Raw genomic sequence first — 21,719 nt, forward strand, 5'->3', positions numbered from 1 at the left:
ATCTATACAGTTACATATCGGGATATAATATTTTACCATATACGGTATCGTAACATTTTGAAGTATCGCAATATTATTTTTGAGCTAGTTGGCTGTACCAGCAACAAAACTCTATTTTTCCTTCATAGGTATTTCTTCATCTTCTTTTTCAATAGGGAGCCAACTTGTTTTCAGCCCTTTTATTTCCATGACTGATCAAAACTAATTTTCTCATGACTCTGGCCCATGTTGACTCTAATGCTTCCCACAGTTGTGTCAAGTTGGCTGGATTTTCTTTGGGTGGTGGACCATTCTTGATACACACGGGAAACTGTTGAGCATGAAAAACACAGCAGCGTTGCAGTTCTTGACATAAACCGGTGTGCCTGGCACCTACTACCATACTGTCTTTTCCATTCACCCTCTGAATGGCACGCATACACAATCCATGTCTCAATTGTCTCAAGGCTTAAAAATTATTCTTTAACCTGTCTCCTCCCCTTCATCTACACTGATTGAAGTGGATTTAACAAGTGACATCAATAAGGGATCATAGCTTTCTGGTCAGTCTATGTGTTACGCGGAGTGGAACAAGGGAACCCAAAGAGCAGACTCAGACGAGGAGACTGGGATGAAGTAACCAAGGTATTTATTGAAACACAGGGGGGAGATGGAGTGCAGGCCAGGGGAAGCTCGGGCAGGTTTCTGGAAACCAGGTGCAGAGGCTGAGGCTGGAGCGAGAGGGGTTGGGACAGGGTAAGCAGGTGCGGAGGCTGAGGCTGGAGCGAGAGGCGTTGGGACAGGGTAAGCAGGTCTGGAGGGGAATCCAAGGGAGTAGTAGTGTGGGGAATCCAGGACAGAGTAGCAGCATGACGAGACGTGGGACTGGAGACAGGGACCAGAGTCAGAGCGGGCAGAATGAGCAGAGATTACAATCTTGCAGCGTGGAAGTGGCAGGGCTGAGTATATGTAGAGGTCTTGATTATGGAACAGGTTGCAGCTGGTGGGGATCTGCTCTGACTCCAGCACACCTGTCTCCACCCACACAATCACACACACAGCGAGAGAGAGGTAGAGAGTACTGGGGGAGTGGCGGCAGGTCAAGGAGACACAGGATGAGCAGTAGAGCGCGTTGCAGGAGCAGATGTGACACTATGTCATGGTAAGAGGAGCTGTTCATAATGTTTTGTGCACTCAGTGTATGGTGAGCAATATGTTAGGAATATCGAATCGTAATACATATAGAATCGGCACCTACGTATCGTGATAATATTGTATCGTGAGGTCCCTGGCAATTCCCAGCCCTAATGACAACCTAATTCCAACAATCACATCAAACATTCTGAACTTCATAACTCAACTTTCTTTCTAGAGAGTGACTGATTTTGATATTTTCTCTAAGTTTACTCTGTGTATTTGCGATGGCTTTGAAGTGTAGTACTGCAGTTGATCTTGTCTGGAGGAGGCTGGTTTGATGAGACTGAAGACAGAAAGCTGGAGACAGCAGGTTCTCGGATGTTGGGTCTCTCCTGTGTGTTGGAAGGGCCTGCTACTGAAGATCAGTTTGAAAGGCCTTATACAGGTAAAGTGATGTGAAGGGACACTGGGGCTAGGAAGGGGTCTGAGAAAGGCTTTGGGAAAACACCACATTGTTATACTTGCATTTTACCTGAATGAAAATATGATATATGATTCTGAGACTAATGCCCTAAACCCATCAAAGGCAAGCATGCGAGGTGTGTGTGATTTATTTTAGAATGCATTATTTATAATTATAATGACCCAACCAAATCCGGGCAGGTGGGTTGTCCTCTTTGATGCCTCGCTTAATTAGAACTTGTCTCTATTTTTGCATTTTATCGCTGGTGATGTAGTCACACAAAACTTAACTTAACTTTTTGAATTAGAAGAGGTAGCTAAGGTTTGAGGCTTTACAATACTAAATTAGACCAATTCATCCACTTATGGAAACACAACATCAAGATCGACAAAGATGATTGGAGATATGGACTATCCTGCTAGCATTCAGTCACTGCTCTGCCTGTCCTTTCCACCCGCCTTGCTCTGCTTTCCCCGCCGCCTGCTTCTGGTGAGTTTTTCACTTAAGAGCCATGTTTCTTTTTTCCCTCAGGCCATGGTTGCTTTGGAGCTTGATGTTGACCAGGACAAGATGAAGGGAGCTGGTCAGACAGACTCCTGTATTGATGCTGCAACTATTCCAGTGTTGACCTCCAAGAACAGTGTCTCTAACAAGAAGAGAGGCCGACTCTCCAAGAGGGGTCCCACTGAACACCCTGCTGCAAATATGGGCCATTATTATTTTTGTACTTGAAAGATTTTTATTATTACTATACTTGTTTCCATTTCATTATTTGGCTCAATTGGTATTTTTTTAGAAGTTTAAATAGTTTTCACAATGACCTCATTCAACAACCTGTTCACAAAAACATGAATGAAACATTAGAATGAATGATGATGACAGAGTTCTTTTTTACAGTGGAGATTTAAGGAGAGTGGATCTCTAATATAGAAACAGTTGGTTGGTGGGTCGTTCTACAGAAGTGGTATAAATTGGTGTTTCTCCCAAACTTTCAGCACACGTCTTCCAACATATGTCAGGTAGACATACAGTATATACTACTCACACACTTTGTTTATATTTATTTTTCCCAATGCAGTTAAGTCAAAACCACACCCCTTCATTCAGAGGGGCGTTCTACAATGCTTTGAGCGCTCTCCAAGTCCGGAAGTGAATATCACATAGCGTGAAATTTCAGTCACTGATTAATAATTGCCCTTGTATTTCAAGATTGAAAAATATAATAACATAATGTCGTGGACCGAGCTAGCCGTTGACGTCCCTTAACTCTCAAAGACAGATTCAATGGCTGTAGCATAGCGTTTTCGACTGAATGATTAGCTAATAAATATTTGAGAAATTATGAATAATAGGCATATGCTTTTACCTGATAATAGACTACTAATGATAATATAACAACTTCAAATACCGAGCTAGTAATGTTAAGTAGCCTAGGTTAACTTAGCTGACCTTCAATTGAGGGAATTCAGCAGAGTTCTCTGAGACATTTTTACATCTCATTGAAACTTTGAAAATAAATACATGTGCAAATGTTACCAAACATGATCATAATAGGCCTGCATTACGATAGGCAGCTAATTGTTAAATTACACTTACGCTCCTTGCATATTTATTTTTCCCAACGCAGTTAAACCAAAGCCTTTCCATCCTTAACGCTACCTTGGAAGGTCACTGTCTCTGCGCTGATCACCTATGAGTGAGACAACACTAGCTAGCCAATGGGAGCGTAGTAGAACACCCCTCTGAATAATGGTGCGTGGTTCTGGCTTAACTGCGTTGGGAAAAAGAAAGACGCTTCCTTACCACCCAACTAAATTTGTCACTACTGAAAACATAGTGAAAAAGTAGCACTGTTTTAAAATAAACATAACAAATAATTTGATCAGTATCTTTCAATGTGATAATAGAACAACTCAATATGTTCTATTGAAATAATAGTGTTAAAAAAATTACAAAAATCATTCATTACCTTATTTTCAAACATAACGTTTAGGAGTCAGGTTTTGGGACAGCCACCTCACAATAGAAATAGGTGTATTAACAATGACTTTGTACTACACAGAACAAAAATATAAACACAACATGTAAAGTGTTGGTCCCATGTTTCTTTAGCTGAAATAAAAGATTGCAGAAATGTTCCATACGTACAAAAAGCTTATTTCTCTCAAATGTTGTGCACAAATGTGTTTACATCCCTGTTAGTGAGCATTTGCTGGGGACAATAAAAGGCCACTCTAAAATGTTCAGTTTTGTCACACAACACAATACGACAGACGTCTCAAGTTTTGAGGGAGTGTGAAATTGGCATACTGACTGCAGGAATGTCCATCAGACCTGTTGCCAGAGAATTTAATGTTAATTTCTCTACCATAAGCCGCCTCCAACATAATTTTAGAGAATTTGGGAGCACGTCCAACCGGCCTCACAACTACAGACCACGTACGTGTATGGTGTAGTGTGGGCGAGTGGTTAGCTGATGTCTACGTTGTTAACAGAGTGCCCTATGGTGGCGGTGGGGTTATGGTATGGGCAGGCATATGGACAATGTACTCAATTGCATTTTATCAATGGCAATTTGAACCCACAAAAATACCATGATGAGATCCTGAGCCCCATTGTGAGGCACTTTTTTAAAGGTATCTGTGACAAACAGATGCATATCTGTATTCCCAGTCATGTGAAATCCACAGACCAGGGCCTAATGAATGTATTTACATTGACTGATTTCCTTATATGAACTGTAACTCAGTGAAATCAATGAAATTGTCGCATGTTGCGTTTATATTTTTGTTCAGTATATATTAATTTAACAATATGTTTGCTATTGCAGTGGATTGAAATAGAACATATCATGATGTCAATGAATGTCCTAAGTTTGGAGACAACTGTTTTTTAAATTGTTTTTGCGGAGTGGGACAGCAATTTACACCACTTCTGTAGAATCACGCAGGTAACAAAAAAAAAAAAAAATGTCACAAGTAATAACATATCACAGATGTGTAGTTGAGTCAAACATGGAAGTAGAAAGGTTGAAAGGAGTCCTGCATCTCTCTCTTTAGCCAGACAGACTAGTCAATGTTAGTCATGACTATATCAGTTTTACATTGATGACCTCAACCTCTGTGCCAAAAATTGATTTTTTCCACCTTTCTAATATCTTTGTTGTTAAGTTTTTATGATATAAAAATCTTTGCACATCAGTTGGCAACTAATGGATATGTCCTGTCATGCTTTCAGCTGAACTCACTATATTGATGATACTTGTGTACTGTGAATGGAGACATTATCCCACATAGACATCTAAACCTATCATCAACTTGACCATATTAGTAGTGATGTCATAAAGGAGGGTTGTATATCATTTAAATGAATTATATTCTATTGATTCTATGGGGCAGGACTTGTTGGCAGTCTTCTGTGACATCATAATCCACTGTATGGCACTACCATGACAACGTAATTCCAATTCTGAACCTCATAACTCATCTTTCCTTCTAGAGAGTGGTTGATTTTGACATTTTTGCTGAGTTTACTCCTTGCACTTGTGATGGCTTTGAAGTGTAGTACTGTTGTTTTGTTGGTGGCTCTTTACATGGTGGCGTTACACGCTGGACTCCCTGACAGACTCCCAGAAGGTGAGGTGCTTCGGGACATCCTGTTACCCCCCATGATCCCTAAGGAGTGGGCTGCCACCCCTCAACTCCAGACCGACACTTACACCATTCTAAATATCCTGTACAAACGACACTTGACAACTGAAGAAAACATGACCACCACCAAGACCGGACAGACCTTGACCCAGACAACCCAAAATGATGCTATGCCTAGCTTTGAATTCCTGCGGACCCGTGTGGCTGACCTCCACACTTTGGAGAATGCTGGAGTGAGTGAGATTGTATGGAAGAGGCTGGTTCGATTGATTAATGAGACTGAAGACCAACATTTGGAGACCGCAGGTTCTGTGATATTGGGTCTCTCCTGTGTGTTGGGAGGACTGGGCCTGCTACTGAAGATCAGTTTGAAAGGCCTTATACAGGTAAAGTGATGTGAAGGGACACTGGGGCTAGGAAGGGGTCTGAGAAAGGCTTTGGGGAAACACCACATTGTTATACTTGTATTTTACCTGAAATATGATTCTGTTGTCCTACAGAGACTAATGGCATAAACTCATCAAAGACGAGTGTGCGAGGCGTGTGTGATTTATTTTAGAATGCACTGTTTAGAATTATAATGACCCAACTGAAGCCGGGTGGCTGGGTGGGTTGTCCGCTTTGATGCCTCGCTTAATGAGAACTTGTCTCTATTTTTGTATCGCTGGCGCTGTAGTCACACAAAACCATACTTAAAACATTTTCAAACTAATTTGAATTAGAAGAGGTAGCTAAGGGTTGAGGCATTACAATACTAAATTAGACCAATTCATCCACTTATGGAAACACAACATCAAGATCGACAAAGATGATTGGAGATATGGACTATCCTGCTAGCATTCAGTCACTGCTCTGCCTGTCCTTTCCACCCGCCTTGCTCTGCTTGCCCCGCCGCCTGCTTCTGGTGAGTTTTTCACTTAAGAGCCATGTTTCTTTTTTCCCTCAGGCCATGGTTGTTTTGGAGCTTGATGTTGACCAGGCCAAGATGAAGGGAGCTGGTCAGACAGACTCCTGTATTGATGCTGCAACTACTCCAGTGTTGACCTCCAAGAACAGTGTCTCTAACAAGAAGAGAGGCCGACTCTCCAAGAGGGGACACCACTGAACACCCTGCTGCAAATATGGGCCATTATTCTTTTTGCACTTGAAAGATTTTGATAAAGATTTTGCTTATTACTATACTTGCTGTTTCCATTTCATTATTTTGCTCAATTTATATTTTTTGTAGAAGTTTTCAATAGTTTTCAAAATGACCTCATTCAGATGGGCACAAAAACAAGACGAGGTTGCTTTACAGTGGAGCATTAAGGAGAGTGGACCCACATATTAAAGACAGTTGGTAGGTAACAAAAACTGACACTGTGTATCCGCCCAAAAGGATATTTACTTTTATAGTGCAAATTTTCAAACACATAGACCTTGGTCAGGCATCATTTAAGTGATTTTGAGAATGAGGATGCAGAGGAGGCAGCCTACACAGCAGCTTGGCGTTGTGGTTATCTGTCATCATGCCCTGAGTTCATAGTGAAGCACTCGACTAGACCTCAACTCCACTCACCCTCTTTCTCCCTCTTCCTTTAGTCTCGCTCACCTCTTCCTCGTCTCCTTCTCTTTCGCTCCTTCTCTCTGAGGACATAGGGACTAGCATGACGTATTGGTCCTGATGGAACAGAGAAGGGGCCTGAACTGAACCAGAATTGACCTGGCGACAACCAAGACTAAACACTTTAGGAATGTGTCTGACGATGAGAATGCCAAAGAAAATGTTTTAGCTACTCCCTGTGTGTGTGTGTGTGTGTTTGTATGCGTGTGTGCATGTGCATGCGGGCTTGAGTGTTCTTTCATAAGTGAAGGTTATATAAGTCTACACATTTGGAGTGTGCATGTGGAGGCTGTGTGTTTGTGCATCGGTGAGAGTTGTGTGTATTTAGTGGCTTAGTAATTGCGACAGGGTCAAGACCAAGCCACATCATGTTGCCCCTGATTATATCGCAATTATGTTCTTGATTCTGAAACAAAAGTGCCCAACAATGGTTTGATAAGAATAATACCTTTTGTTTAATGAGACTTGCTGTAACTCCTGTGTTCATTCAATTAGTAAACAGGTCTTCTATTCAGCCTGGGGCACCCCATCCCTAATTTTCCTAAATCAGACACACCCCCGCCCCTCACTGCCCCCCACCCCCACCCTGCAGCGTCCCACATCGGGGCCTCGGCAACATTCAGTACACAGGCTCCACCCCCCTCCCCCCCGGACTGACCCCCCACCCATTTGATTGTGATTGACAGCGTCTTTGTTCCATTGTGCGTAGCTGTCGCCTCTGATGAAGACACACACCCACACACACACACACACACACACACACACACACACACACACACACACACACACACACACACACACACACACACACACACACACACACACACACACACACACACACACACACACACACACACACACACACACACACACACACACACACACACACACACACATACACACAGACCTATGTAGCTCCCCACAGTGCACAGAAAGACCTGGCTGCTACCGCTGTTGCAATACGTAGCGTACTGCTGATTAGCTCTACACAGCCAGGATCCTCTGGATACCACCTCCACAGACAGGGACTCTACAGACAGACCTGGGCTCCCTCTACGTAGGTCTCTCTGTCTCTCTCTCTTTCCCTTTCTCTCACTCTTTCTCCCTCTCTTGGTTTCTGTGTTTCTCTCTCTGTTTCTCTCTCTGTTTCTCTCTCTGTTTCTCTCTCTGTTTCTCTCTCTGTTTCTCTCTCTGTTTCTCTCTCTCTCTCTCTCTCTCTCTCTCTCTCTCTCTCTCTCTCTCTCTCTCTCTCTCTCTCTCTCAGTGGACTGGGGTCCAGGGCTGAGGGTCCGAGGCTGAGGGTGTGAGGGAGACAGCTGGTGAGGGAGGCTCTGGGGTGCAGTGGGGCCGTTTCTGAGGAGGAGGCCTTCATTAACAGGGCTCACCCCTCCTCAGGGATGGGAACCAGGTCATATTCTCTCACATGGCACAAAGCAGGGTGTGTGTGTGAGGGGGGGGGCGAGAGGGCTGGATGGGGAGCAGGCCATGACCTCTTTATATCCATCAACAGATCACTGGCTTGGTCCACACACACACACACTGCACACAAGCAGATGCAAAAGAACGCAGGCGCACACACACACACACACACACACGGATAGTTAACAGCAGGACTAGACCTATTGGCTATGAGTGTAAGGAGACAAATCTCAGATTAGTTTACATTTCCATGGTCATTTGCAAACCACCTTTCTCTCACACACTATCATTCACTGGCTCTCCAGCCGAACCGCACACAGAACAACTTTCAACACCAGTGGTTGGAAACATCCACTCAGACCCTAGAAAAACATTATCCAGTCACAACCCACAGAGATCAGGAACTTCAAAGAACAATAATCAAGACTTACAACCCCCCCGAAAACAAACCAATATCATATGGCTACAATGATCTCCATCCCTAGACAACAGTATAATACTCTCAACAGGTCTCCTGCTCATTGAGCTGTGTGTGCTGTAGCGTCTGTAGTGGAATCGCCACCCCAGCTGATGGTACAGCTAGAGAGAACACACAGTGATCTAGTGCCCCCAACTGGTTCACATAGAGTACCGCAGGCACAATGGAAACCAGGCTCTCTGGAAACCACACCAAAGACATTGAGCTAAATGCCTCATCATTACAGCGTCATTACGAAAAAGGCTGTCTCTTTCAGAGTAAACCAAGAAGTTTATTTCTAAATCAATTAATTACTTTCAAAAATAAGATATTAACAATCTATCCATTCATACACTTTTAAAAACCACACATTCAGCTTATAAAAAGATGCAGAAATATGATTAAACAGCAAAACAACAATACTACTATTAAGACATACATCAAATCAAATGTACAATGAAGGAATCTAGTAGATTCTTTGTAACTCAGAGCTAAATACTGCATTGTACTAAGAGTTTAGCAAGGCCTGAGTCTTCAGTTCATTGGGTGCTACGTTACGCTTTCACTGTGATTGTAATGCTGTTGTTTTTTGTTATCCTTTGTAACTGGTTATGTGTGCTTTGTTTTTCAGTCCACAGACAGACGGACGGACGGGCAGACGGACGGACGGAGGGACAGATGGACAGACAGACAGATAGACAGGTGGACAGACAGACGGACAGACGGACAGATGGACAGACGGACAGATGGACAAACAGTGTCATTGCCCCAGCAGCACGGCAAAAGACCGGGACAGAGGAGATGCCTGGCTGTGTTTGTGGGTAAGTTGTTTGTGTATAATCATGTGTATGTATGAGGAGGGCCAGGAGTTTTTCCCGATCACATGATCTGACCAGAAAAAACCTCTAGCCCCATGTATGAGGTCACACTGTACTGTCTGTGTTTGTGCAATTGTGCGTGTTGCCTGGCCAAAGCTTATCCTGGTTCTCTCACGGCCTCTCTCCCCGAGAACTACATGCCCCTCCTTCCCCCAGGTGGTCCAGGTTTGGGTGTCAATAATTGAGCTACACCACTGTATATTTCTCACAGGGTATGTCCAAAATGGCACCCTATCCCTATATAATGCACTACTTTTCACACTGGTAATGCACAATATAGGGAATAGGGTTCCATTTCAGACCCAGTCTCAGTTCGGTGAGATGGTGCGTCGGCGCAGGCAGCTGCAGGTCAGGCACTTAAGGATGCTCATGGTGATGTGCATGAGGGGGCCGAAGTTGAACAGCAGGTTGTAGAAGGTGTTGACCGACAGGCCGCCTGTCTCGTCGGCATACTTCATGGCCACGATGGGCGTGTACAGGCTGTTGGTCAGGTTCCTGAAGCGAGGGTTCCTTGACTCGATCACCTTCTTAGTACACTACATGGGAGAGAGAGAGAGAGAGAGAGAGAGAGAGAGAGAGAGAGAGAGAGAGAGAGAGAGAGAGAGAGAGAGAGAGAGAGAAAGAGAGAGAGAGAGAGAGAGAGAGAGAGAGAGAGAGAGAGAGAGAGAGAGAGAGAGAGAGAGAGAGAGAGAGAGAGAGAGAGAGAGAGAGAGAGAGAGAGAGAGAGAGAGAGAGAGAGAGAGAGAGAGAGAGAGAGAGAGAGACAGAGAGAGAGAGACAGAGAGAGAGAGAGAGAGAACATCATTGAGTGTTTATAGCACACCTGAGTTTCTTTCAAATACTTTGTGTTTGTTGGTCTGGAGTCCCAGGTTGGATTGGATTTGTACTTTTGGGACTATTCCATTGGTTCCATTACACTAGGCAAACTCAAAATCCCATGAATCAAAGGGTGACACAGGGAGCGGAGAGTGTTCACTAACCTTGGCGATGTCCTCTGGGGTCTGACCCATGGCCTCAAAGATATCCTTGGAGGAGGGCAGGTAAACATCTTTAAAGTAGCGCACTGTGTCTGCATCAGCTCCCGGGTACTCCATCTTGGCCACGTCCTCCATCATCTTCGTCTCAAACTCAGTGTGCACCGGCCCTGGCTCAATCATAGACAAACTGACCGGAGAGAATAGAATAGATCTTTATTCATCTATTACACAGTAACGGCAATTCTTTATTTTTGCTGACACAGTAACCAGGTATTGAGTCACTGGCTGTAATTGAATGCCCACTGGGAAAGATACCAAGAGATGTAATGACAGAAACACAATAGGAGTACAAGACAGACTGAGAGGAACTCACTGGACGTTGAACTTGAGCAGTTGGACAGCCATACTCTCACAGAAGCCCTCCATGGCGAACTTGGAGGCAGTGTAGACATCGTTGAACACTACACCTACCGGCAGAGCAGAGTCAGGAGGAATGGTAGTCAGAGAGCAGGACCGGAATCTACAGCTTTTACAGTTAGCCTGCTGGTCCAGATCTGTATGTGCACTAGACAACCCCTCAATCATTGTCATGCCAGTCTTACCCTGTAGACCCATAACACTGCTCATGACCACGATGTGTCCCGCCCGCCTCTTCTTCATGTCAGGCATGACCTCTTTAATCATCCTCACCACGCCAAAGAAGTTGGTCTCAAACACCCTCTTCATGTCCTCGATACTGATGCTTTCCACTGGTCCCAACAAGCCCACACCTGCATTGTTGACTGAGGGGAGAGTCACAGATAGAGACAAGGGTTACAGACCTGTAGTTACACTACCGATACTATACAGATACTATACTGTAGCCTTCTGTACAGACACCTATAGTTAAGGTTTAGAGATGAGGCTCTAAAGCTTTAGTCACAACTGATGTTTTGTAGGCCGTCATTGTTTTATTTATTTTTATTTAACTAGGCAAGTCAGTTAAGAACAAATTCTTATTTACAATGGCGGCCTACCAAAAGGCAAAAGGCCTCCTACGGGGACGGGGGATTAAAAATACAAATAAAAGAAAATACAAATATAGGACAAAACACACATCACGACAAGAGAGACAACACAACACTACATACAGAGAGACCTAAGACAACAACATAGCATGGCAGCAACATATGACAACACAGCATGGTAGCAACACAACATGACAACAACATGGTAGCAACACATCATGGCAGCAGCACAACATGGTAGCAGCACAAAACAGGCTACAAACATTGGGCACAGAAAACAGCACAAAGGGCAAGAGACAACAATACATCACGGAAAGCAGCCACAACTGTCAGTAAGAGTGTCCATGATTGAGTCTTTGAATGAAGAGACTGAGATATAACTGTCCAGTTTGAGTGTTTGTCGCAGCTCGTTCCAGTCGCTAGCTGCAGCGAACTGAAAAGATGAACGACCCAGGGATGTCTGTGCTTTGGGGACCTTTAACAGAATGTGACTGGCAGAAAGGGTGTTGTATGTGGAGGATGAGGGTTGCAGTAGATATCTCAGATAGGGGGGAGTGAGGCCTAAGAGGGTTTTATAAATAAGCATCAACCAGTGGGTTTTGCAACGGGAATACAGAGATGATCAGTTTACAGGGGAGTATAGAGTGCAGTGATGTGTCCTATAAGGAGCATTAGTGGCAAATCTGATGTCCAAATGGTAAAGGACATCTAGCCGCTCGAGAGCACCCTTACCTGCTGATCTATAAATTATGTCTCTGTAATCTAGCATGGGTAGTATGGTCCTCTGAATCAGAGTTAGTTTGGCAGCTGGGCTGAAAGAGATTACGATAGAGGAAACCAAGTCTAGATTTAACTTTAGCCTGCAGCTTTGATATGTGATGAGAGAAGGACAGTGTACCGTCTAGCCATACTCCCAAGTACCTGTATGAGGTGACAACCTCAAACTCTAAACCCTCAGAGGTAGTAATCACACCTGTGGGGAGAGGGGCATTCTTCTTACCAAACCACATGACCTTTGTTTTGGAGGTGTTCAGAACAAGGTTAAGGGTAGAGAAAGCTTGTTGGACACTAAGAAAGCTTTGTTGTAGAGCATTTAACACAAAATCCGGGGAGGGGCCAGCTGAGTATAAGACTGTATCATCTGCATATATATGAATGAGAGAGCTTCCTACTGCCTGAGCTATGTTGTTGATGTAAATTGAGAAGAGCGTGGGGCCTAGGATTGAGCCTTAGAGTACTCCCTTGGTGACAGGCAGTGGCTGAGACAGCAGATATTCTGACTTTATACACTGCACTCTTTGTGAGAGGTAGTTAGCAAACCAGGCCAAAGACCCCTGAGACACCAATACTCCTGAGCCGGCCCACAAGAATGGAATGGTCTATTGTATCAAAATTAAATAAACAAAGGTTATTATTATTTTTTTTTAAATAAGCTTTGGCCAAGTCAATACAAATAGCAGCACAGCATTGCTTAGAATCAAGGGCAATGGTGACATAATTTAGGACCTTTAAGGTTGCAGTGACACATCCATAACCTGAGCAGAAACCAGATTTCATACCAGAGAGAATACTATAGACATCAAGAAAGACAGAATTTGTTCTTAATTGACTTGCCTAGTTAAATAAAGGTTTGAATTGTATGAACACTAGTTTTGTGTCTTGAAATACTTTTAGGAAGAATGTATGATTTTCTCTCTGTGGGCTCCCGAGTGGCACAGCGGTCTAAGGCACTGAGGCGTCACTATAGTCCCTGATTTGAATCCAAGCTGTCTCACATCCGGCCGCAATTGGAAGTCCCATTGGGCGGCGCACAATTGGCCCAGCGTCGTCTGGGTTTGGCCGGGGTAGGCCGTCATTGTAAATAAGAATTTGTTCTTAACTGACTTGCCTAGTTAAATTAAAAAACAAAAAAACATGAACTCCATTGGTCAGATAGTTGCACTATTCACTGTCACCACTAGGTGTCAGCACATGAATGAAATAAATAGAGAGGAGTGATGTAACAGTCTGCTGGGCTGTTTTTGTTGTATTAAGGGTAGAGGAGGTAGTGTCGGGGAGTGGAGGGTCAGGAGTGAACCTATGAATAGAAACAGTTTTCCTGGAAAATCAGAGTCCACCAGTTGAAACAGAGGTTAGAGTTTTAAGGCGTACATATACACATAGGCCTAGACCCTTCAAATTGAACTCTGGACCTCGAAGCCAGTTCCACTGCATTTTTTCATTGTTCCTCCAAGGACTGATTTAGATCAGGAACACCAGGTGTGTGGAATTATTAATCAAGTAGAAAATAAAACCAGCAGGCTTTGGACCTTGCAGGTTAAGAGTTGAATACCCCTGGCCTAGACAAAAACAGGATGAACGCATGCCCTGGAACACACACATTCACAAACCCACACACGCGAAAAGGCGAGGCTATTTGTCCCAAGGCTAGAGATCAGGTCATTGCCACACAAAAGGCCAGGGCAGGAGGGTTAGCTCGTTAGTTCCAGCCCTGTTAACTCACTGAGGATATCAATATGGCGGTCCTTGACACTGTTGATGCACTGCTTGACTGACTCATCACTGCACACGTCCAGAGGCAGCAGCATGAGGGTCTTCCCATACGCATCACCTGCTGTCTCCACCAGCTTATCCTTCTTCTTCAGGTCACGCATGGTGGCAATGACTGGGAGAGAGAGAAAGAGAGCGGGGGGGATGGAGAGAGATAGAGGCGGAGAGAGAGGGGGGTGAGAGAGAGTCAGAGAGAGAGACACTGTTGATGCACTGCTTGACTGACTCATCGCTGCACACATCCAGAGGCAGCAGCATGAGAGTCTTCCCATACGCATCACCTGCTGTGACCTGTTGCCACAAGAAAAGGGCAACCACTGAGGAACAAACACCATTGTAAATACAACCCATATTACTTTAACTATTTGCACATCCTTACAACACTGTACATACATAGTCTCTAATCCTTTGAAACTTGTGAGTGTAATGTTTACTGTTAATTTTTGATAGTTTATTTCACTTTTGTTTATTGTCTATTTCACTTGCTTTGGCAATGTAAACATACACTACATGGCCAAAAGTGTGTGGATTCGGCTATTTCAGCCACACCCGTTGCTGACAGGTGTTTAAAATCAAGCACACCGCCATGCAATCTCCATAGACAAACATTGGCAGTAGAATGGCCTTACTGAAGAGCTCAGTGAATTTCAAAGTGATACCGTCATAGGATGCCACCTTTCCAACAAATCAGTTCGTCAAATTTCTGCCCTGCTAGAGCTGCCCCGGTCAACTGTAAGTGCTGTTATTGTGAAGTGGAAACGTCTAGGAGCAAAAAAGTCTCAGCCACAAAGTAATAGGCCAAACAAGCTTGCAGAACAGGACAGACGAGTGCTGAAGTGCATAGCGAGTAAAAATTGACTGTCCTCGGTTGCAACACTTACTACCGAGTTCCAAACTGACTCTGGAAGCAATGTCAGCACAAGAATTGTTCGTCGGGAGCTTCATGAAATGGGTTTCCATGACCAAGCAGCCGCAGACAAGCCTAAGATCACCATGCACAATGCCAAGCGTCGGCTGGAGAGTGGTAAAGCTCGCCGCCATTCGACTCTGGAAATGCGTTCTCTGGAGTGATGAATCACTCTGCACCATCTGGCAGTCCAACGGACGAATCTGGGTTTGGCAGATGCCAAAAGAACGCTCCCTGCCCGAATGCATAGTGCCAACTGGAAAGTTTGGTGGAGGAGGAATAATGGTCTGGGCTGTTTTTCATGGTTCAGGCTAGGCCCCTTAGTTCCAGTGAAGATAAATCTTAACGCTACAGCATGCAATGATATTTTAGATGATTCTGTGCTTCCAACTTTGTGGCAACAGTTTGGAGAAGGCCCTGTTCTGTTTCAGCAGGACAATGAACCCGTGCACAAAGCACAAAGCGAGGATCATACAGACTGTGAGCAACATCACTGCCCGACCTCACTCATGCTCTTGTGGCTGAATGGAAGCAAGTCCCTGCAGCAATGTTCCAACATCTAGTGGAAAGCTTCCCAGAAGAATGGAGGCTGTTACATCAGCAAAGGGGGACTAACTCCATATTAATGCCCATGATTTTGGAATGAGATGTTTGACGAGCAGGTGTCAACATACTTTTAGCCATGCAGTGTATGTTTCCCATGCCAATAAAGCCCTTTGAATTGAATTGAATTGAGAGAGACAGAGAGAGAGAGAGAGAGAGAGAGAGAGAGAGAGAGAGAGAGAGAGAGAGAGAGAGAGAGAGAGAGAGCGCAATATATCTGAGATATATGAGACTACATGGAACAGACTGATTGATGACTGACCCAGTGACACATAGATAAGCATATATAGTAGACTTGCACACAGGTTTATATGCAGGCAGGCAGGCAGGCAGGCAGGCAGGCAGGCAGGCAGGCAGGCAGGCAGGCAGGCAGGCAGACAGGCAGGCAGGCAGGCAGGCAGACAGACAGACAGACAGACAGACAGACAGACAGACAGACAGACAGACAGACAGACAGACAGACAGACAGACAGACAGACATAACAGCCATGCAGGTCAGTGGGTCTATTCCACGTCCATCCGCTTGTGTAGCACACTATTGATTCCCTTTGAACTCCGGACCTGAGAGACATGAACCTACATAGAGTAACAAACCGTATCTACCATCTACAGTATGTACAGAAAGGTTTTCCACATGTTTGCATCTTGCGACTTGACATTCTCCATTCCAAGTTTACAGTGTGTTTATTGATGAGCTCTAACACAGAAATAGAGAGACAACAGTATTACACAATAGAGATCAATGGTGGAAATCAACAGCTCTAATCAGGCACTGATCTGAAGACCTGCTGTCCTTGATGAATGAAGACATCCTCTTGTCTCATCTGGTTCTGTAACCTCTGACCCCCAATGGCAATCCAGTATCTATGGAGTGAGTGGAAGATCATTAAATAATGGTGTGTGACTAGTAGAGAACTACGACAGACAGTGCCAGCTTCGACTGCATACTGTCTGTCGAGGACACGTGTTGTACACCTATGAGTAAGATCTTCATGATGAGAGCATTGGGTGTCTGTAAAGCAACAGAGAGATGTATGCGTTTCAACAGAACAACAGCAGCATTGTTCCTTCAGTTGTTGTTGGAATTATTCTTGGGCAACAGCTTAGTAAACATTATTGAATGGAACCACACTGCCCTGAACTGGGATTGTACTCAGTATAACAGCGCAATATTTAATCTGGATTTTCATGATCCTTCAGCGAGAACAGATCAAGTTATTTTCTGCAATGTGGTCTCTCTCTTTCTTGGAAGCAGGTCACAGTTCAACGAGAATGATTCAACCCTGAGTACTGTTGCGCTCCTCTATTTCACGGCAATAAATCCCAAGTCCCCACTACCCTCAAAGAAATAACAATTCTACGTAACCCTAGACTGACATTAATGATGGGATGTCTGTAGCTGGAAAGTGGATGACAAACGAACAATGTCCGCGACGAGCCCCGAGCTCCGCTGAGCCCTGATGAAGACTTCAAACAAGCCTTGCTAGTGAACCTTCGCTTGTACAGGTCTCAAACTTTGTCCCTCTTTCAACACTCGCTCCAGAGAGGGGACTATAGGCGCATTAGACACGGAACTAAACCGGGGCAGCGGTCTACAATTCAGTGCGATAAAGGGGGCTTTGTACGAGAGAAGTCACTTGAAAGAGAACTGGCAGTCTCTTTTATGATCCCCGCCTGGCAAGCGGCATCCTCGCGGAGCCGTACCCTAGAAACTTTGCTTTCAGATGATAATAGCCGAATCAAGGGGGGTAGAGAACCAGAGGGCTCACGATAGGAAATATATATATTTTTTAAACACTAGCAATAGGAGATTTAGTCTAAAAGTAAAACGCGTAGGCTATAATTTATGGGCGCAAAGGTCAAACCTGCGCGTAAAAGTTGTTTTGGATAGATAGACTAATGATGACCCTATTTGTACACAGAACATATTCCATAAGGGTTCAAACAAAGATCATAGGGATTTTAGCAGCATGTCGGATCAAGCTTCTGAAGTTAAAGGCAGATAAACAATGTAAAGAAAGCGCATTTACCATGGTAACGCTTCTTTTCATCTTTGGCCAGCAGGACGGCGATTCGTAACCCGATGCCGGAGGAGCAACCGGTGATCAGAACTACTTTTTGTCCACTGCTCGCCATGGCTTGTCCGGTTAGGTCGTGCGTTTTAGTGGTCTTCTGCTCCGGATGGTTGTTGCAGAGCGAGCTCGAGCACTGGACTTTAAAAACTAAAGCGGATCATGCAAACACAGCGACCATGTGAGCGGGTAATTTAGTCACATGTCCTATAAAATCGTTTCCTAAAAAGACGAGGCACCTCGCAAACTCGACTGCCAGCAGAATGTTTAATCTGATAAATGCTGCTTGCCCTGAATTGATACAAAAAAAGGTACATAAATGAATCCCTGTTTTACTGTGTGTGGCAGCCTAACATATGGGTAGGGGTTACATTGATAAGCATTTTTCATGCAATTTTGAACAACAGCCTCAATAAATATGTATTTCCCAGTAGGGCCTATGTTTAATGTTGCTGTGTTTGGATGCATTCACATCTGTCAGACATGGGCCTACCTATTGCTGCAACCTGGTCTCAGAGCATTTCGTATTATTCTGTAGGCGATGTAAATCTGAGTTACTTAATTTAGTACATACTACGTTTTGTATGGTATTAATTTGTGGATGTCCATCATCCATTTCGTATGATAGGCTATGTTACGAATTACAATTCATATTATATGTTACAAATTTAATTCATACAATATGTTACGAATTAGAATAATGTACATTATTCTACGGATTTTCTAAATGTATGATATGTAACAAATTCCAATTTGTTGTGGCTAACGTTAGCTAGGTGTCTAGGTGGCTAAAGCTAACGTTATGTAACCATACCAAACTTAACATATCATACTAATTTGACCGTCCCAGATTGACATTTACTATGTTATGTCTAGTATATGAGACCTGGCTGATTTATGCCTAGTCATAAAACCCAGACCTGTAGGCCTACTTTTGGCTTAAGTAAACAAATCTTTTATAGAGTATTATTCTTACTAAAATAAATAAATATTAATGAAGAAACGTTTAAGATTGTAGAAACCTATATCAGAATTGTGTGCTGCTATTAGACCATTCAATTTCAATTTGACCACACAATGTTCAAATAATGAGTACCCTATAGATTAAAGTGTGATAACAATTGAAGGTCAAGCGCAAAGTTCAATATTGTGGCGTTTAGTCCTACGTCACGTCACTATATTCAAATTTCACACTGGTGTGGTTTCAGCTCTCCTTCAGTAACGTTGTGTCATCTAGATGCGCTACAGCGCTGGAGCTCTCCTGCCATCTCCTGGCAGAACGAACCATTACACAAATACAGAATGAAAGGGTTTGGAACAGACAAGGCTTCTCCCGTGTAGTCCCAAATGCAGTTACTATTCCTATTCCTGTGTCGCATCCAATGCTGAAGAAAAGTAATTGATGGTAATTCAGGCATGTTGTTTTAAGGGCAGTATTTTAAGTCTATATAGGTAGAAGAAGCAGAATGTGTTTGTAGTCAGTGCAATAGGGGTCTGTCAGTTTGGAGTTATGGTGATGTGTTGCTTTGGCTTGGAGACGGAGAGACATTGCCGTGTTTGAACATGGGAATTCTGCTCAAGGTGGGCGTAGCAAGGTGTAAAGGTGCATATGATAAGATTGTAAAACCAGGCTGGTTTCCTTAGCGATGGTGATTGGGTCAGAGTACAAAGGTCACACCCATGTTGGACAGCTGCATGGCCAGAGAGATGAGCTGAAACCATCTCTCTTCCTGTCTCTCTCTCAGGCTATCCATCCATCTCCTGTGCTATGCATTTAACCTTAAACAAACCTGTGATGTACGGTATTCATGAACCCCCCTCCATCTTTACAGTCCACACAACGTAACATAGGCTACAGAGATCACTATTCTTACCGCAGGATAGGTATAGAGGACACACACATGCACACACGCACGCACGCACGCACACATGCACACGCACACACACGCACACGTTTACAAACTATTGACACACTCTTTATAATATCCCCATGGTGCTCCCCATCTTCACAATGGATCAAAGAACATACATTTCTAAGAATTGTACCGTTACTGTAGATCTACTTTTCAGACTTAAGACGAGAAAACACAAACCATCAATGACACTTTACAGCCATCCTGTAACATTTGGGTGTGTGAATGTTTGATTTGTGTTTGTGTTTCTCCAGAGACTCTGTCCATGGTGGTGACCTGAGGCTGGGGAGCCAGTTGAGGTGAGAAGGGAAGGGATGCAGGAGCAGGGGGGAGTTCTTGACGTGCCTTTCCCCCTGCCTGGGGAGACTGTGGACAGGTGTGTGTGGAGGTAGACACATTAGAAGAGCTGCTGGGGAGGGAATGTTGTCAGCAACCTTCTAGCTATCACTCTAGTATTTGAAGATGACAGACAGACAGACAGACAGACAGACAGACAGACAGACAGACAGACAGACAGACAGACAGACAGACAGACAGACAGACAGACAGACAGACAGACAGACAGACAGACAGACAGACAGACAGACAGACAGAGAGAGAGAGAGAGAGAGAGAGAGAGAGAGAGAGAGAGAGGTAGAAAAGGAAAGAGAGAGGAGGAGAGGGAATGGTGCAGGCCCGTACACGTAGTTTTCCCCTGCACTCCTCCCTCAGAGCCATATATAGATTCTCCTCTTTTCTGGCTTTCCACTTTCTCCAACTACACCTCCTTCATCCTCCAAGTTGCCTCCATCTTTCAGTCCTCCTTTACCTTCCTACCACTTCTCCCATGTAACTTCCTTCTCTTCCGATGCAGACAGCTGAGATAAAGCACCATACGGAAACATGTTGCCAAAAGATCGCTCCCCAATCTTCTCTCTGACCTCTGCCCTTTTCTCTCTGACATCTCATTGTACCCCAGGTGGGCCCTGCACCACATCAGACCCTCATCCACTTCATGGGAGTTCAGTCACAGTTCTGACAGGAGACTAGAGAGAGGCAACACATGTTCTCTCTTTTCCATAAGAGGCTAATAGTCCATTTCCTGTTTGCTGAGTTGAAGGATACTTGAACGTATGCCTTTTGGATGGAACCATCAGTTCTATTTATCCCTCAGATCAGATTTATCTCTGACTCACTGTCAATGCTGTTTCTACTAATTTCACTGAACATGATAGATGATTTGGTCTTTGAAGTGGAATCAATATACACTGCTCAAAAAAATAAAGGGAACACTTAAACAACACAATGTAACTCCAAGTCAATCACACTTCTGTGAAATCAAACTGTCCACTTAGGAAGCAACACTGATTGACAATAAATTTCACATGCTGTTGTGCAAATGGAATAGACAAAAGGTGGAAATTATAGGCAATTAGCAAGACACCCCCAAAAAAGGAGTGATTCTGCAGGTGGTGACCACAGACAACTTCTCAGTTCCTATGCTTCCTGGCTGATGTTTTGGTCACTTTTGAATGCTGGCGGTGCTCTCACTCTAGTGGTAGCATGAGACGGAGTCTACAACCCACACAAGTGGCTCAGGTAGTGCAGTTCATCCAGGATGGCACATCAATGCGAGCTGTGGCAAAAAGGTTTGCTGTGTCTGTCAGCGTAGTGTCCAGAGCATGGAGGCACTACCAGGAGACAGGCCAGTACATCAGGAGACGTGGAGGAGGCCGTAGGAGGGCAACAACCCAGCAGCAGGACCGCTACCTCCGCCTTTGTGCAAGGAGGTGCACTGCCAGAGCCCTGCAAAATGACCTCCAGCAGGCCACAAATGTGCATGTGTCTGCTCAAACGGTCAGAAACAGACTCCATGAGGGCCTGAGGTCCACAGGTGGGGGTTGTGCTTACAGCCCAGCACCGTGCAGGACGTTTGGCATTTGCCAGAGAACACCAAGATTGGCAAATTCGCCACTGGCGCCCTGTGCTCTTCACAGATGAAAGCAGGTTCACACTGAGCACATGAGCACATGTGACAGACGTGACAGAGTCTGGAGACGCCGTGGAGAATGTTCTGCTGCCTGCAACATCCTCCAGCATGACCGGTTTGGCGGTGGGTCAGTCA

The 21,719-nt window shown here is 44.4% G+C and overlaps 1 protein-coding gene across 1 annotated transcript; it reads right to left on the reverse strand.

Moving 5' to 3' along the window:
* Window positions 1-8,979: 8,979 nt before the first annotated feature.
* On the reverse strand, window positions 8,980-17,905 carry LOC139577330 (retinol dehydrogenase 8-like). Its single transcript, XM_071404363.1, has 6 exons — window positions 17,661-17,905; window positions 14,074-14,235; window positions 11,166-11,345; window positions 10,937-11,030; window positions 10,567-10,750; window positions 8,980-10,122 (listed from the first exon to the last, which is right to left on the reverse strand). Exons 1-6 carry the CDS (start codon window positions 17,764-17,766, stop codon window positions 9,895-9,897), a joined length of 954 nt encoding a protein of 317 aa, XP_071260464.1. The 5' UTR covers window positions 17,767-17,905; the 3' UTR covers window positions 8,980-9,894.
* Between the last annotated feature and the right edge of the window lie 3,814 nt (window positions 17,906-21,719).

This window comes from Salvelinus alpinus, chromosome 1 (genome assembly GCF_045679555.1).
Source record: "Salvelinus alpinus chromosome 1, SLU_Salpinus.1, whole genome shotgun sequence".
Lineage (NCBI taxonomy): Eukaryota > Metazoa > Chordata > Actinopteri > Salmoniformes > Salmonidae > Salvelinus > Salvelinus alpinus.